This window comes from Aegilops tauschii, chromosome 4 (assembly GCF_002575655.3).
Source record: "Aegilops tauschii subsp. strangulata cultivar AL8/78 chromosome 4, Aet v6.0, whole genome shotgun sequence".
NCBI classification, from domain to species: Eukaryota; Viridiplantae; Streptophyta; class Magnoliopsida; order Poales; family Poaceae; genus Aegilops; species Aegilops tauschii.
This window is the reverse complement of record NC_053038.3, coordinates 14,616,969-14,634,295: the sequence shown is the minus strand read 5'-3', so window position 1 is coordinate 14,634,295 and position 17,327 is coordinate 14,616,969. Positions and strand designations below refer to the sequence as shown.

Here is a 17,327-nt window from a genome sequence, read left to right as displayed (position 1 = left end):
CCCTTCAAAGTCAAGGCTGACCCAAGCATCCTGATAAACGATGAAGATTATCCATGGTTATGGCGCAATAAGCAAATGACACAAGCGAAGAAAAAGTGAAGACTTTCTCCTGCAACTATTATGATGATACCATGCCAACTTTGTAATAGACGAGTATGATACCATTGTCCGTTTTGTACAAGAAGTGCATCTAGTTTTTGCCGTAACCCTCTCAACTTTCTTGCACATGTTATGCGGATGAAATGATGATACCATGCCAACTTTCAACCTTTTCAGAGTTCATTTGAAATGCTTTTCAATTTTAGGGTCTTATAGCTAAAAATTATGCCACCTACTGGGCCACCACGGCCTGAATACGATTAGAAACCCATCCATGGGACAGGATTCAGGTCCGCAGAAGGCCCAATAGGCCCACAGGCATGTACAGAGAGGTTAGGCCCGTAAGCCTGCTTTAGAGAGGAGCTCGACAGCTCAGGCGCACCGCACCTTATAAACAGGTGCGGCTCTCTCTTAGCTAGCGAGGTGGGACTAAACTCACCACCACGCCGCTGTGCAAGGCCATTGGTCCGGGTTGGTGGCTCGAACCGGGACCAATTCCACCCTTTGGTCCCTGTTGGTGCCACGAACCGGTACTAATGAGGCTGTGGCCCCACGAGCACCTTTAGTACCTGTTCGTGGCACGAACCGGTACTAGAGTTTCTTACTAGCTAAGCAGTTTTTTAGTCCCACCTCGCTAGCTGAGAGGCACTAGGAGCGGTTTATAAGCCCTGAGTGCAGAGACGATGAAGAAGAGGCGCAATGCTCACGTTGCTTAGCTTCAAGCCTTGAGGAATAAGGTAGACTGCATCGAGCTATGTGCAGTGCAGTCTACACTATTCCGAAAGGCTTGAAGCAAATCAACGCGCATTGCGCCTCTTTTTTATTTTTAATCATTAAAAGCAAAAAAGAATTTTCATAAAGACTTTTTTGATAGAAACTTTAATAGCAGAAAGAATTATCATAAAGTAAAATAAATAAGTAATTAGAAACAAAATAAAATAAAATAAATAAGTTTTTTGTTGTAAGTAGAAACAAAACAAAATAAATATAGCAAAAAAGAAAACAAAAAAACTAAATACAGCAAAAAGAATTTTCATAAAGAACTAATGGCACTAATGGCACTAACAGACAGTTTATAATTTTGCTGACCTAAAAGCAAAAAGAATTAAAAAATAAAGCAAAAAACAAAAGAAAATAAATAATGCAAAAAACAGAACCAAAAAACTGGAATTTTTTAAAAAAAACTGCCACCTATTGGGCCACCACGGCCTGAATACGACTAGAAACCCAACCTGGGCCAGGATTCAGGCCCGCAGAAGGCCCAATAGGCCCACAGACAGCACAGTGTGACATTAGGCCCGTAAGCCTGCATTTGAGAGGAGCTCGAGAGGGCAGCCGCAGTGGGGCTTATAAACCACTCCGAGCCCCTCTCAACTAGCGAGGTGGGACTAAACTTTTGGCCGCGGGCAGCGCAAGGCCTTTGGTCCCGGTTAGTGGCACCAACCGGGACCAATGCCCCCCCTTTAGTCCCAGTTGGTGCCACCAACCGGGACCAAAGGCCGCCGCTTCCCGCCCTTTGGGCTGCTGAAAAGGGACCTTTGGTCCCGGTTGGTGCCGGTTGGTGGCACCAACCGGGACTAAAGGGTGGCATTGGTCCCGGTTGGTGCCACCAACCGGGACCAAAGGTGTGCCTATATAAGCCAACACTTGGGAAATTTTCAGATACCTCGCCAGTTGCCCCCGACGCCGCCAGGCTGCCCGTGCTCGCCGTCGCCGCCCGCTCCTCGTCGCCGTCACCCCGCGCCCTTGCCTCGACGGGTCGCCGCCCGGTGCTCGTCGCCGTCGCCCTGCCCCCACGCGCCGCCCCGCCTCGTGCTCCCCTGCTCGCGCACGCCGCCTCGGCGCCCCGAGCCCCCCTGCCCGGCCCGCGCGTGCTCGCCGGCGCCCTCGCCGCCCCCGCCCCGTCCCGCCCCCGCCGTCGCCATCGTCCTAGCCGCCCCCGCTGTGAGAGCTGCCGCCCCGGCTCTGTTTTTTATTAGTTAATTGTTTTTTGATCATATATATATAATGTATATGTGTATGTATGTGGCTATATGTTTTTGTTCATATGTGGCTATATGTTTTTGTTATTAGTTTAATTTTTTTGTTCATATGTGATGTATATGTGTATGTGGCTATAATGTATATGTGAACAAAAAAATTGTATGTATGTAGATGTTCAAAATGTATGAATATATATGTCAAAAATGTTTTTTTGTTCATAGAAAGTTTTTTGTTCATATATAGAAAGTTTTTATATATGACAATGGATATATATTTGATATATATGAGAAATGATGATCCACATGGAAAAGTTTTATATATGCAAAAGTTACAATTTTAGAAAAGTTTTATATATCTAGCTAGGAAGGGAAGAAGAAGAAAAAGAAGGATAGGAAAGAAGAAAATAAGAAGAGGAAAGAAAGAAGAAGAGGAGAGGAAGAAGAGGAGAAATAAATAAGAAGAGGAAAAAAGAAGAAAAAGAAGAGGAGAAGAAGAAAGGAATAGAGGAGAAGAAGAAAAAATAGAAAACATTCTATTTTTTCTTCTTCTCCTCTATTCCTTTCTTCTTCTCCTCTTTTTTTTCTTCTTTTTTTTCTTCAATCCTCTCCTCTATTCCTTTCTTCTTCTCTCCTCTTTTTATTTCTTCTTCGTTTTCTTATGTTTTATCGGGTCTGTCGTCGTCGATATATACCCCTCCCGATAACTTCAACACGAGGGGGGATAACTTCAACACGAGGGGGGTCGATATACCCCCTCCCCGAAAACATTATTTTCCCGTGTATATATGTCGTCGTTGTCGATATAACCCCCTCCTGATAACTTCAACACGTGGGGGGGTCGATATACCCCCTCCCCGATAACATTATTTTCCCGTGTATGTATGTTGTCGTTGTCGATATTACCCCCTCCCGATAACTTCAACACGAGGGGGGATAACTTCAACACGAGGGGGGGTCGATATACCCCCTCCTCGATAACATTATTTTCCCGTGTATGTATGTCATCGTTGTCGATATAAACCCCCTCCCAATAACTTCAACACGTGGGGGGGGGTCGATATACCCCCTCCCCGATAACATTATTTTCCCGTGTATGTATGTCGTCGTTGTTGATATATATAACTCCCTCCCAGATAACTTCGACATGATGGACGGTCGATATGTATACCCCCTCTCGACCGTGATAACTTATACCACGGGAGCACCCCCCCCCCCCGGCCCTCTCGCTCGACCAAAACTCTCGAGGACACCCAAACCCTAGAAAAAAACGATGTCGGTCTCCTACCCCCTCCCGCCGCGCCCCTACCCTTGAAGCGTTGCCTAGGCCACCCCAAACCCGGAATAAGCTAGGTCTACGTTTGCACTAATATATCCACCTGCTGTCATGTTTGTGTAATAATTGCCATGTTGTAATATTTGCAGAAACAATGGAGCACGGACGAGATGAGCAAGCAGAAGAGGTGTTGGGGGACATAATCTTAGCCGGAGGTGATATCTTGTCGTATCTTAACGACAATGATGGTCTGGAAGAACAGGGTGAAGAAGCAGGCTACGGTGATCGAAGAGTGGAGGAGGAAAGACATGACGGTGACCCAATGCTGGTGCAAGAAGGAGCCCGTGGTGACGGCTCCGGTGACCGAACATAGTCCGGCCAGGTAAATATATTAGTTAAGCCTGTGCTGACTAGCTAATTGATGCATTAATTGTTTTGGTATGTACACATATTAATTAACACTGGTCTTTCTTCTTTTTTCTAGCCCTCCGGATCGAGCACAACTGCGGTAAAGAGACGAGGCCCGAAGAGAAAGTTGCGCTCGGATGAAAGGTTTGAGATCACAGCAATCGCGCGCGACGGCCAACCGATTGAACCCCTCCGGACAAAGGATGCTTTTGCTGATCAGTGCGGGGTTCTAGTTAGGGACAAGATCCCGATCAGCATCCACCAATGGTATAAGCCTAAGAAGGAAGACCCTGAGGTGTCTTATGTCAATGATATGCAGAAAGATGATCTTTGGACTGAGCTGAAGGCAAATTTCACCCTACCGCTAGAGGAGGATCCGGAGAAGCCAGTTATAGAGCAATTAATCAAGTCTCATGCTCTTAAGAAGATGGCAGACCTATTCAGGAGGTGGAAGAATGAGCTGAAAACGTTTGTCGACAAAGAAGAGACACCAGAATTCATCGGCCGGTATGAGAAGATCAGAGATCACTGGCCTGCATTTGTGGCCCACAAGACATCGGAAAAGAGTAAGAAGATGTCAGCGACAAACAAGAAGAATGCTGCGAAGAAGAAGCTTCACCATCGCACGGGGTCAGGTGGCTACCTCAAAGCCCGGCCTAAGTGGGCCAAGTCTGAGAGGGATCTGCTTGATAAAGGGATCGAACCAGAGACAATGAAATGGCTAGACCGTTGCCGGACTTGGTTCTTCGGGGCTGGCGGAACCTTGGACCCTGTATCAGGGAGGTGTCGTTGGACGGACGAGCAACTTGCAATACCCGTCAAGAAGCTTAAGCACTATATTGATGCAGCGCAGCAAGGGACGTTCGTTCCAGACAGAGAGAACGACGAGCTCACAATGGCCCTCGGGAATCCTGAGCACCCAGGACGGACACGAGGCACGCCAGGCTCCGTTCCGTGGAAGGCTGGTTTTCCGGACGCGGGCGGTTACAAAACCCAGGAGAGGAGGAAAAAAGTGGAGCAGATCCAAATTCAGAAGCTGCACGAAAGGGTTCAAGCGCTAGAGGAATGAGACGGCAATCGAGATGCCAAAACTGCCCCCGAAGCTACACCGCCATCTCAGCGGAGAAGCAGCGTGGCTTCCACCGAGCTGCCTCAGCTGGAGCATGCGGCTCCTGCTAGCTACCCCGTGGATGCTATCACGGAGTCTCAACATTGCCACCTTATGGCGGAATGGCAGAACTTGAAAGTTAAGGCGGCTGTTGGCTCTGTTTTACCTACTGAACCCGGCGCAACCTACCACTGTCGGCCGATTCCAGAAGGATATGCTAGGGTGATGGTGGATGAAATAACGGAGGGATTTGAGGACCTCCAGCTTGACCACCCTACCGGTGAAGGGGAGACTCGGCTGGGTTTAGCTCTGAAGACTCCATGCCTATGGCGGAAGGAGCTCATCAAGCTTTCGAACTGGACGGCTCCGGCGAGTAAGGGCACTCCGCCTCCTCCTCCGCCTCCTCCTCCGGCGAGTGATCAGGGCACTCAGCCTCCTTCTCCGGCGCGTGGCGGCACTCCGCCTCCTTCTCCGCCAGCGCCGGCGCGCCAGAGCAGCCAGCCTCCTCCTTCTCCGCCTCGTCAGCAAGGGCGAAAGAGACCCGCCGCCGCTGCGGCTGCTCCGGCGCGTCGTAGTCCTTCTCCTCCGCCTCGTAAGCAAGGAAAGAAGACAGCCGCAGCCGCTCCGTCTGCTCTGCCGGCGTCTAGCAGTACAGCTGCCAGAGGCGGGAGGCAATACAGATTCGGTCCTTCTCTGAAGACTCCAGAGAAGTTACCATATGAGAGGACCGAGGAGGAGAACGCGAAGATCGTGCGAGCCGAAGTGAAGAACTTCTTTGAAGGGGTGAAAGCAAAGAAACATCCACCTCCGGAGGAGAAGGTAGATCCGGTGAATGCAAAGCGCACTCTGGCTGCCCTGACAAAACCACCAAAGTCTCCGCCGAGAGGCAACTATGAGCGCGTTCTTGCAAAGACATATGCCGAAGCGGAGCGGTCGGGAAGTACTGTCAGTGATAAAAGGATGAAAGAACGACGAGCTGGGAAAAAATTGCCCAGCTCGGCGAACAAGCGAACCAATCGTGCCCCCCGCTCAAGGTGTCAAAAGACATCGTCGCTAATGATCCGAGTATGGTGCCCGGTTATAGCAATCTTGGAGATTACCTGCCCGACGATGTACATTATGAAATCATGGAGGTGGACGAACACAAATACCATTACGGGAAGCCTCTCGTCAAAGATGTCAGATCTCTAAGCACGATGATGCGAAGACTACATGATTGGTACATAAAAACATGCAGAGAGTCTGATGGGATGAGTACTTTGACGCTGAGAGTTAAACCGGAGCATGGCCTCGTTAGAATTAAACTGCTGAATGTTCCATTTGAGGATTTCTTCCAGTTTTACAATCAAAAGGCCCTCGATAAAACAACGATCACTTGCTACTGTCTGTAAGTAGTACTACTTCTGTCATTAAGTCTCTCTATATAGGTCAGCTCTTTCATTGCATGTATTTATACTTATCCTCACTATATTATGCAGATTGAAGATCGCCGAATTGAAGAAAAGACAAATCGGTGATATTGGGTTCATTAACACAAATCTCATAGATGCATATACGGTTGAAAAACATCCCAAAGAAGCCGAGGCCAACTTGCTACAATCGTTGGTATTAAATCAAAACAAAGATATAATACTCTTTCCTTACAACTTCAAGTGAGTGTTACTGTCTTATGCATATTCGGTTTCCCTTATTAGTCCAGGTTATGGTAATGTAATTGATGACTTATGCATGCATGCGCAGCTTCCACTATATTCTCCTAGAGATTAAGCTTGAGCCGGGAGTAGTAACCGTCTTAGACTCGAGACGAAAAGATCCCCAGGACTATGCGAACATGACTCAAATGCTCGAGAAGTAAGTTAAATCGATCATTATCCACCATATCAGCAACTTTGTTCATTTCCTGATATCAAGTAATTGTTTTCTTTGTCTGGCAGGGTTTGGAGAAAATTCACCTCAAAAGCTCCGGGACTGTCGAAGAAGCTGCAATTTAATCACCCGAAAGTAAGTACTATAGTAGCATGTTCTGCGCATCTCCTAGTGATTCAAGCGCTAGTTTCATCAATACCATTTAGCATGCTTGCTTATCAGTTTGATTGACCTCTATTTCTTGTAAAGTGGTTGTGGCAGGAACCCGGGAATAATTACTGTGGATACTACGTTTGCGAGTCCATCCGCTACCATACCTGTGAGCGGGGCTACACTGAAGAACAATATGAAGTGCGTAAGCAATAATATTCACAATTTTATTTTATTACCATCATTTGTGTTGAGTTTCATTTATTCATATATATATGTATTGACCCCCTTCTTCAAATTAGATGTTTCGGAAGCGGGATGAACTCCTAGCAGAAGATCGTATGCGAGGAATTCAAGAGGAATTGGCGGCATTCTTCCTTGACCACGTGATCGCTGAAAACGGAGAATACTATGTGGACCTTGTGTTCCTACAATATAATTAGGAGATTGTATTGTAAGAGATAATTATTGTATATATGTAGCCGGTAGTGTCGGATAGATATACGAGAACTTGTTGTTCGACCAATATCTCGGAGAAGGAGAGGTGGTCGATATCACTTCTCTCTGTATGCATATGTTCATGACGATCTTCTGTTTCCTTCATTTGATTACTAGCTAGCGTGTCTACTCCTCTCCATACGTATATAGTACGTAGCGTCGACCAAGCACGGAGATAAGAGAGGACACTTCTCTCTATTAATTAGCTAGCTAACACAATATATGAAACACCTAAATTAACCCCCCAAAACCCCTAAACCACCCCCTTTCAAAAAAAACAAAAACCTCAGCTCCTGCCAGGTGCTGACGCGTGGATGCCTATTGGTCCCGGTTGGTGACACCAACCGGGACAAAAGGCCCTGCCTATTGGTCCCGGTTGGTGTCACCAACCGGGACCAAAGGCCCTCCTGCCTGGGCTCCCCGCACCGGCCACGTGGACGGCCTTTAGTCCCGGTTTTACACGAACCGGAACTAAAGGGCTAGGGCATTAGTAACGACCCTTTAGTCCCGGTTCCAGAACCGGGACTAAAGGCCGTTATGAACCGGGGTAAAAGCCCCTTTTCCTACTAGTGTGTCCTCTACTGTCACTAGGATTGAGCACCGTAAGATCGAACCCATCACAAAGCACCTCTCCCATTGCAAGATAAATTAATCTAGTTGGCCAAACCCAATCAATAGATCAGAGAGAAATACGAAGCTATAATAATCATCCATAAAAAGTTCAGAGAAAACTCAAATAATATTCATTGATAATCTGATCATAAACTCACAATTCATCAGATCCCAACAAACACACCGCAAAAAGGAATTACATCGGATTGAACTCCAAGAACATCGAGGAGAACATTGTATTGAAGATCAAATAAAGAAGAAACCATCTAGGTATTAACTATGGACCCGTAGGTCTGTGGTAAACTACTCACGCATCATCAGAAGAGCAGCAAGCTAGGTTGATATAGAGCACCTCCGTGATTGATCCCCCATCCGGCGGAGTACCGAAAAACGTCCCCAGATGGGATCTCTCGAGAACAAAGGCTTGCGATGGCGGGTGACACTCCACTAGTATTGTAACTAACTAGTGACATGTAAATATAACAAAGGCCACCTGTAATATAGCTCACGAGGCATAAGTTATTGGTGAATAGCATACACCACTAGTATGCACTATCTCTGTCATTGTTTATTGGTCTCTTTGTATTTAGTGTTAAATTTTGACCATAGATGTAATTAACAAAATGTCAATGCAAAAATTATATCATTGGAAACTATGTCAAATAAATACGAATCCAATGATATAATTTTTACTGGCATGCATTAACATGTTGTTATTTAAATCTATGGTGAAAATTTGACATAAAATATGAAAAGACCAATAAAGCCGGACGGAGGTAGTAGCTCATTAAGCATAAGTTACTGATGGTGGTGGGACGGGAGGGGAGGGGATGTGGTTGTTTGCGCGGACGGGGGAGGCGCGGCGCCGGGCCACTCGGGTGGCTCGGGGGTATTGGAGCGGCTCCGCTCGGGATTCGCGGTGGAGGCGCGGCGGGGCGGCACGTTCCTGATGACGCGACCCCCGCCCCTCCCGGTTTTATACCATCGTACCAAGCGAGTTGTGTTCATCAGTTGCTTCCTGCGTGCTTCCGCGCCGTCCGTTGCCTGCACGGCAGGGAGTGTCCACGCAAGCAAAGTATAAAAACCAACCAGTCCAGTGGTTACTTGGTCATCAGCTCGATCGGCCGATGTTTTCCTCGAGTTGCACCGCATGTCAACTCCGCCATCAATCGACCACCAATGCGTGGCATGCATTTATTTAGTCGCCCTGGTGCCCTGGGGAGCTTCTCGTGTGCCCAGTCTCGGCCGGATCGGATCACGCTGGCAGAGAGCCGATCTGATCTGATCGTGTCAATAGCTAGCAAGCTCTTCTTCTTCTTCTTCTTCTTCTTCTTCTTCCTTAGTTGGTTCCCATACAGATCCACCACATACAACAAGATTAGGTAGGTAGATACTAGATAGCTAGGATGCAGCAGGGGGCAAGGGCAGCGGCAGGGGAGGACAGCAGCAGCAGCAGCGCGCACACGGTGAACGCGGCCGCCGTCCTTCTGGCCGCCGTCGCGCGGAGCAGCGACGGCCTACGCCCCCAGCTCCACCACCATCTCCACGGCCACGACCACGACCCCTCCGCCGCCGCTACGGTACGTACCTCGTCCTGCTTGCTTGGTTCGATCCCTTCCCCTTCACAACAAGATGTATGGATCATCTCTATTCTCCAGCTTGCTTCCTTCATCTTGCTACTGCGCGTTAGCAACTAGTAGTAGTAGCAGAAGCGTCTGGTCTGGTGGGTCAGTGCCTACCATCAATCCATCCATGTCAGCCTAACGTACCTACGAGTACGGTTGTGTGTTGACATAATAAAATATTATGAGGCCAACTCCACCGCGCGACCCTATCATGTCCGTCCCCGTCCGTTTGGGGTAAAACAGACAAACGAGGCGGCCCAGCGCACGGGAGCAAACGGACTTTTGTCTGTTTTGTGTCCGCTTTCGACCCATCCGCGGTCTAAGTTTGCGCCGCTTTTCAGGTGAAACGGACACCACACGAAAACGCGGGCCGTCTACGCGTGTCCTCCCCTGGCCCACCCGTCGGTGGCACAGGGCGGGCCTTTTTCTATCCGCCCCCCTCCCTTCCTCCGGCCGCACCCCCTCCACTCTTTCCCTCGCTACCACCGCCGCCGCCGCTGCCATTGCAGCCGTGCAGTTCGGACGCGCACTTGCCCAGCCCCTTCCCCTCGGCGCCGCCGAGCTACCCAACCACGGCCACCTGGTTTGCGCACCCGCCAGCCGGATTTGGGGCGGATCCGGTCGGTCTTGAGCTCGCCCGGCTGTGGGAGGCCGGGCCGCGCCATGGACTGGCCGGGCACCTCGCCGGAAGGCCCTGGCAGGGCCACAAGGCCACATGCAGGCAGTGGCTCCTCCTCTAGCCGCTCGGATCTGCGCCGTCGGTGGTCCGCCGGCAGATACACGAATGGCGGTCGGCCGGGCTCGGTGCTTGCCCAAAAGCTCGCCAGCGCACCGTTGCCACTCATTAAATGCGACCACTGCCCAAGGATGGTCGTGCGCCGCATGTCTACAACGCCGGAACATCCCGGATGGGTGTTCATCAAGTGCTTAAACGATGGGGTATAGTGACTCAAACTGGATCTCAGATGCTGATGAGATAAAAGCCACGAGCGGATATGTATTCACTCATGGAGGTGGCGCTGTTTCTTGGAAGTCTTGCAAGCAGACCATCTTAACGAGGTCAACAATGGAAGCAGAACTCACAGTACTAGATACAGCTACAGTCGAAGCAGATTGGCTTCGTCGGCTCTTAAATGACTTGCCGGTTGTTGAGAAACCTGTACCGGGTATCCTTATGAACTGCGACAATCAAACTGTGATCACGAAAGTGAGCAGCTCAAAGGATAACATGAAGTCTCAAGATACGTTCAGAGAAGGTTAAAGTCTGTCAGGAAAATGAGAAAGTCCGGAGTTATTGCATTGGATTATATCCAAACGTCTAAAAATCTGGCAGATCCTTTTACTAAGGGTCTATCACGTAATGTGATAAATAATGCATCGAGGGAGATGGATATGAGACCCACAATATGAGTTGTTCACAGTGGTAACCTATTCTTTGTGATCGGAGATCCCGTGAATTAGATGTGGAAGACAAGCTGTTGGTCAACTGAGAGGAGAGTATCCTTACTATTCACAATACCACTCCATTTGATGCAATACTCTCCTAATCTGCATGGTAGGTTGATGTATATCTTAATGTGTTCTAAGTGGCTCATTTAAGCAGAGATGTTATCCTGCAGAACATCTTTTGAAAGAACACACCTATATGAGTCTGATTGTCAAACGTCGCAATCTATGAGAGTAGGATTCTTTCTAGTAAACTCATGAAAGATCACGGAGTATGACGCATAAACCCCACCCACGGAGAAGACCCACGGTAGCCACGTATCAGTCAAGGCTTTATGTGAAGCTAGAATCGCAGAAAACTTGCAGTTCAAGGCCAGGAGGGAGGTACGGGTACTGCTACTGCAGCTGCATGCGGCTAGTTCCCTTAGCCTAGCCTAGGTAGCACCAAGTTGCTGCTGCCCGGTTGCTGCTGGTGCAAGTGAGGAGGCCGACGGTGACATAGACATACATCCCCCCGGCCCCCGCCGTCGGCGACCTGCCTCGTGCCTATAAGAATAAGATAGCCGCCATGCGCTAGCTGCGGCAGGCAGGCAACCACACCCACACAACACAAGCAGCAGCATCCAAGGCAAGGGTTGCATTGCAATGGCCGGCTGCGGAGGTGGCCTGTACGCCGTGCTCGGCGTCTCCAGCGACTGCTCCGACGCCGAGCTGCGCAGCGCCTACAGGAAGCTCGCCATGGTTACTGCTTTCCTCCTATGCTCTGCTCTCCTCTCTTGCGTTCTGCTAGATGATATTTTCTCTGTTTCTTGGCTCCTCTGTTTCACCTACTACTTGTCTAGTTAAATTGAATAAATAAATATATGTTATGTTGGGTTGCAGAAATGGCACCCGGACAAGTGCGGCGGCGGCTCGGAGGCCGCCAAGGCCAGGTTCCACAAGATCCAGGCAGCATACGCCGGTAAGTTCATCGCCCTCTTCCTCTTCCTCTTCCTCGCTGCTCCGCTGGTACATTGAGATCCATTCTTACCGTAGAGAGAGAGAATGTGAGGCTTTGCTGCCGTATACGTGTTCCGTTGTGGCTCTATGTATCTATCTTTCTATACATACCCACGAGAAAGAGACGCCGAGAGCGTGGAGAGAGGGTGACGTACGTGGTTTGGTTTGATTTTATGAACATGAACAACATTCATGCAGTTCTGTCGGACCCCAACAAGCGTATCCTCTACGACGTCGGAGCCTACGACAGCGACGCCGACGACGAGGTCCGTGTGTTTATTTACTAATAATAATATAATATGTCTCTTCCTCCTTCAACACAACAGTCCTTATATATATTATAATAACCAGGGTGAGATTTTCATCAATTCCGCAGGGTGCAGGAGACATACTGGGAGACATCCTAGAGGCCATGAACCACACACCCCCACACGTAAGTCAAGTGACAGTCAACTCAACTCACACGGCTGCTCTGCTCCGCTCTGCTTATAGATATCATAATATCATGGAGGTTTTTACGTCCCAGAGCAAAGCAGAGCGGACAACTACTCCCTCCGTCTCAAAATATAGTCATCTTTTTTAAACAAAATATAAGCAATTTTTCTACTCAGAATATACTTTTGAAAGCTGAGTCGACTTGCCAAAACTAGATCTGGAGATCGGGGCTCAGGTAGCCCTTTATGTTTACCAAAATGTTGTTTCTTATACACCTAAAAAATGCTAAAAAGTATACAAAATTCTATCAGCCTACAAATTATCAAATGAAACTTTGCATACACGTAGAGAATTGTATAGGTATTTGCAAAAAGAAGTTTTTCCAAAGCATTTAACAGCACTAAAAAAAATCAAATTTCAGGCTCACAGCCGGATCACCGAAAAGTTGCACTCGGTCCAGCTGGGCAATCTGAGGTGGGCCCAAAGTACCAATCAATGGTTGTGTTATAACTATTGACCTGCCTCATCAACAGTGTGTGTGCCTAAAGTACCAATCAATGGTTGTGTTATAACTATTGACCTGCCTCATCAACAGTGTGTGCGCCTAATTTTATATTTTGTATAAGCAAAAGAGTATGTGCGTTGTAAAGGAAGTAAAAATAACACATACTCTTAACCCAATAACCATGACTCAAGACCCTAATAGGTCCACGTCATTTATTTTAACAGGGCATTACATTTGTGTTGCCGGTTATCCTCCATATCACCCTCGCCGGCGGTCATCTCAGTGCTCACACAATCATAACGTGGTCAATTCTAAAGCATCTCTCTCTCTCTCTCTCTCTCTCACACACACACACACGTGCGCGCTTGGTTGGAATAAGATGAGAAATCTGTTGTTTTTCCCCTGCGAGGTTTTCCAGAGGTGTGCATGTGTGGTTACTTTTGTTTTCTTTCGTCTCAATATGGTTTTAGTGGGTGCTTATTTGCAATCCGGGTCGCCGCCGGTACAAAAGAAAAACGGACCGTTCACTATAGATTAAGTTTGCACTTTTCAGGGTTAATTACCTGAAAAGTCAGTGGGTTTTCTGAAAAAATACAAAAAGGCCTATGACTTTACTCTGTACTACGGGTTAGTTCACCGAAAATATAGGGAGTTTTCTATAAATTTGCGTGACAGATGGGCAGAAGCACTCCTCCTTTTATTAGTGAGTATAGATAATATTGTCCATTAAGTCTAGAAGATTATTTAATATGTAAAATAAATCCTAATTTTGCAGGAGAAAATCTATATCACATCAAAGTAACAACCAATCTGATACACATCAGTTAATTTGACGGCGTCGCCGACCCGCCCCCGGCCGAGCCCAGGCACCTCGGCCGACGTGTCCCTCCGCGCGCCACCCCCGCTGTCCAGCCGGCGGCGCCGGCGCAGCAGCTGGTGTGGGTGCGCCGAGGCGAGGCTAGCTAGCCACTCCAAGCATGGTCGCGTGATCTCAAACGATGCAAGTTGCTGCTACGCGTGTGGGCTCCTGCGCTCTGTTGGTTTGCTCACGTGAGCTTGATTTAGTGGCTAGAATTTGTAGTGAACTGAAGATTCAGACAGAATTAATTCAGGTTGTGTGCTGTACTCCGGGTTGATTAGAGAAAACGGCAGGGGATATTTGCAAAAGTGTGTGCGACGACTGGGCCAGCCACCTGGCTTCCACTTGTCGAGCTGTGATTGGCCTGGGACTAAAACGTCACATGAAGTGTAAGTTGAGGTATGGTAGGGTTGAGTTTTGCAAGTTTGGGACTAAAATGTCACATACTGTGCAAGTTAGGGTACCTAGGGTGCTTTTACCTTATTATGGTGCATGGCGAGATATGGGATGGCATCTCTCAGTCTGCTGCCATACCATCCCATCCCATTTCATTTCACATAGTATAAGCAGGTTTGTGAATGAGCTACAGTACCCGGCAGGCCCGCGGTACGATGCTTGATCTGAGCTGTCCCTTTTGGATCCGACGGATCATCTGGATCTCTGTCGCATCCCATGTAGGGACCGACGGACACAGGCCATCGCAATGACAGCACACACACATGCAGATGCAGCTAGCCTCACATCGCAACATGTCGGTGTCGGTGTACCCTACCTACATGAATACTGATTGACTGACTGACTGTGGTACGTACTCGATGTTGTGTGTTGTACTCCTACCTACCGTAGCATACGAAGCGGCCGTGCGAGGCCGATTTCACTGTTTTGACCCTTTTTGAGAACTTTAACACGATTTGACCCTAGTTTGAAGAAAATTCATGATCTGACCCTTTTCCTACCGCCATCGTCTTTGGCGGTAGGGTAACACAACCTACCGCCAAGGGCTACGGTGGTAGGATTTAACTGTGCCGTCACGGGCGCTCGACGGTGAAAATACCCAGGGTAGCAAAGATATATCTTACGTGTGACGCCTAGTAGTATTGAACCTTTTTGCTGCAAAGTTGGCTAGTGCGTGTGTGTTTGCTTTGGTAGGTCTTGAGTTCGAGCCTTCATAAGGTCATATTTTTTGTTTATTTTTATTTTGCCCAATAAAAATAAGCAATTTGTCCAGTTAATTTGAGGATATGGATTATTGCTAAAAATATTTTTTTTACTTATTTGTACCTTCTTTATAAAATTCCCGCAAAGATATAAACGAACATGATCTCTCCAATATGTTTTATCTTCTGGTCTCTCCATGAAGTACTATAGCTGATTACAAAATTAGTATACATTTGTAAATTTCCAAGGATATGCGTGTGTGCACACCGCTAGTTAACCCCCGTGATTAAGAGCTTCCAGTTCAAACAGTCTTGTCTCAACATTTGCAATTTGCCATGGATATGCCATATGTGCATATGACTTGGAGCTTTCTATTCCAACTGTTTGTTTCAAGTTGTAGTTGTGCATCGTACAAGCAGGTTGTACATGCCCGTCTTTTTCATGTGCTTTAGGATTATGTAGTGTAATGTAAGATGGCTCTTCCATGTCAATCTTGTGTAAAGCATTAGCATCACCATGCTACTATCCCCAGCTTGATGATCTTTGTTTGTCATTCTTGGCAATCAATTGCAGAATAGTAATGCCTCCGTTCATTTTGTCAGTTTAAGCCAAAACGTCTTATTATCCTAGTAGACAGAGTGTGTAATACATAAGGATGTTTCTAGCAGACATGTTTCTTTCTCATGATCCTAGTTGGAAAAAGATTAATTACAACATACAAGTCACATGCTTTACAATCTTTCAAGCTTTTCCAAAACTTTATTAGACAACCTTGATTTTATTGATAAGATCGGAGTTACAATCGCACAAATTCATTTAACTGGGAGTACAAAGTTATAATCAACAACAACTACATGAGCTAATAATTCTCTTGGGAAGTTGCACATTCCAGTTATCTTCTCTTCCGGAGGCAAGCGCACAATCTGCAACCTCATGTGCAAATTGGCTTTGGTCTCTTTTGATTTGGTGAAACTGCACCTGGTGCTTCTTGCCGGATTGCACGGAGAATATAATGTAGGCTGGAGTCATTTTCCAATTCAGTTTAGATGGCACACCGACAGGTTTGTCCAGGCCATTGAACAGAATTCTCAGGCATCTCACATGTGTTTTGTTTTCCATTTAACATTCTCAATGGAAGGATGAACATAATTCAGAACAAACTGGACTGAATTTACTTTCACAAATAAGTAAAATATATATTTTTATCAGTAATCCATATCCTACAATTAATTGGACAAATTATTTACTTTTTATTGGGCAAAATAAAAATAAACAAAAAATATATCCTTATGAACAGAATTCTCAGGCATCTCACATGTGTTTTGTTTTCCATTTAACATTCTCAATGGAAGGATGAACATAATTCAGAACAAACTGGACTGAATTTACTTTCACAAATAAGTAAAATATATATTTTTATCAGTAATCCATATCCTACAATTAATTGGACAAATTATTTACTTTTTATTGGGCAAAATAAAAATAAACAAAAAATATATCCTTATGAACAGAATTCTCAGGCATCTCACATGTGTTTTGTTTTCCATTTAACATTCTCAATGGAAGGATGAACATAATTCAGAACAAACTGGACTGAATTTACTTTCACAAATAAGTAAAATATATATTTTTATCAGTAATCCATATCCTACAATTAATTGGACAAATTATTTACTTTTTATTGGGCAAAATAAAAATAAACAAAAAATATATCCTTATGAAGGATCGAACTCACGACTGACTGTACCTAGCACACACACACTAGCCAACTTTCTAGCAGAGAGATTCAATTGCACCAGGCGTCACGCTTAATATATACCTTCGCTACCCTACCCCAATTGCGCTAGGCATCACGCTTAATATATACCTTCGCTACCCTACCGCCATAGACTATGGCAGTAGGGTATTTTCACCGTCGAAGACCATGACGGCACCGTCAAATTCTACCGCCATAGCCCTTGGCGGTAGGCCGTGTTACCCTACCGCCAAAGACGATGGCGGTAGGAAAAGGGTCAGATCACGATTTTTTTTTAAACTAGGGTCAAATCGTGCTAAAGTTTTAAAAAAGGGTCAAAACAGTGAATTCGACCACCTAGCGAGCCAGCGAGCGAGGGGAATGGTATCATCATACTCCTACAACTACAACTATGTGGGTAGGTAGATGAGATCCACGATGCGTACGTACGTACAACATGCATGCATGCCTTGCACTGGTCCGTCCGTCCATCGCTACTACTCCCTCCATTCCTAAATACTAGATAGGGTTCGCGCCTTGGCAGGGTGCCGGTCCTAACGTTTTCATCA

At 46.8% G+C, this 17,327-nt stretch overlaps 1 protein-coding gene across 2 annotated transcripts; it reads left to right on the top strand.

The window, feature by feature from the left end:
* Positions 1–9,038: 9,038 nt before the first annotated feature.
* Positions 9,039–14,314, top strand: LOC109777423 (uncharacterized). 2 transcript variants are annotated; one of them, XM_040397896.3, is made up of 5 exons: positions 9,039–9,576; positions 11,950–12,028; positions 12,265–12,332; positions 12,443–12,499; positions 13,782–14,314. In XM_040397896.3, exons 1-5 carry the CDS (start codon positions 9,403–9,405, stop codon positions 13,806–13,808), a joined length of 405 nt encoding a protein of 134 aa, XP_040253830.1. In that variant the 5' UTR covers positions 9,039–9,402; the 3' UTR covers positions 13,809–14,314. The 2 variants fall into 2 exon arrangements, with proteins under 2 accessions (XP_040253830.1, XP_040253829.1); XM_040397895.2 differs by lacking the exon at positions 13,782–14,314 and adding an exon at positions 12,923–13,227.
* Positions 14,315–17,327: the final 3,013 nt, after the last annotated feature.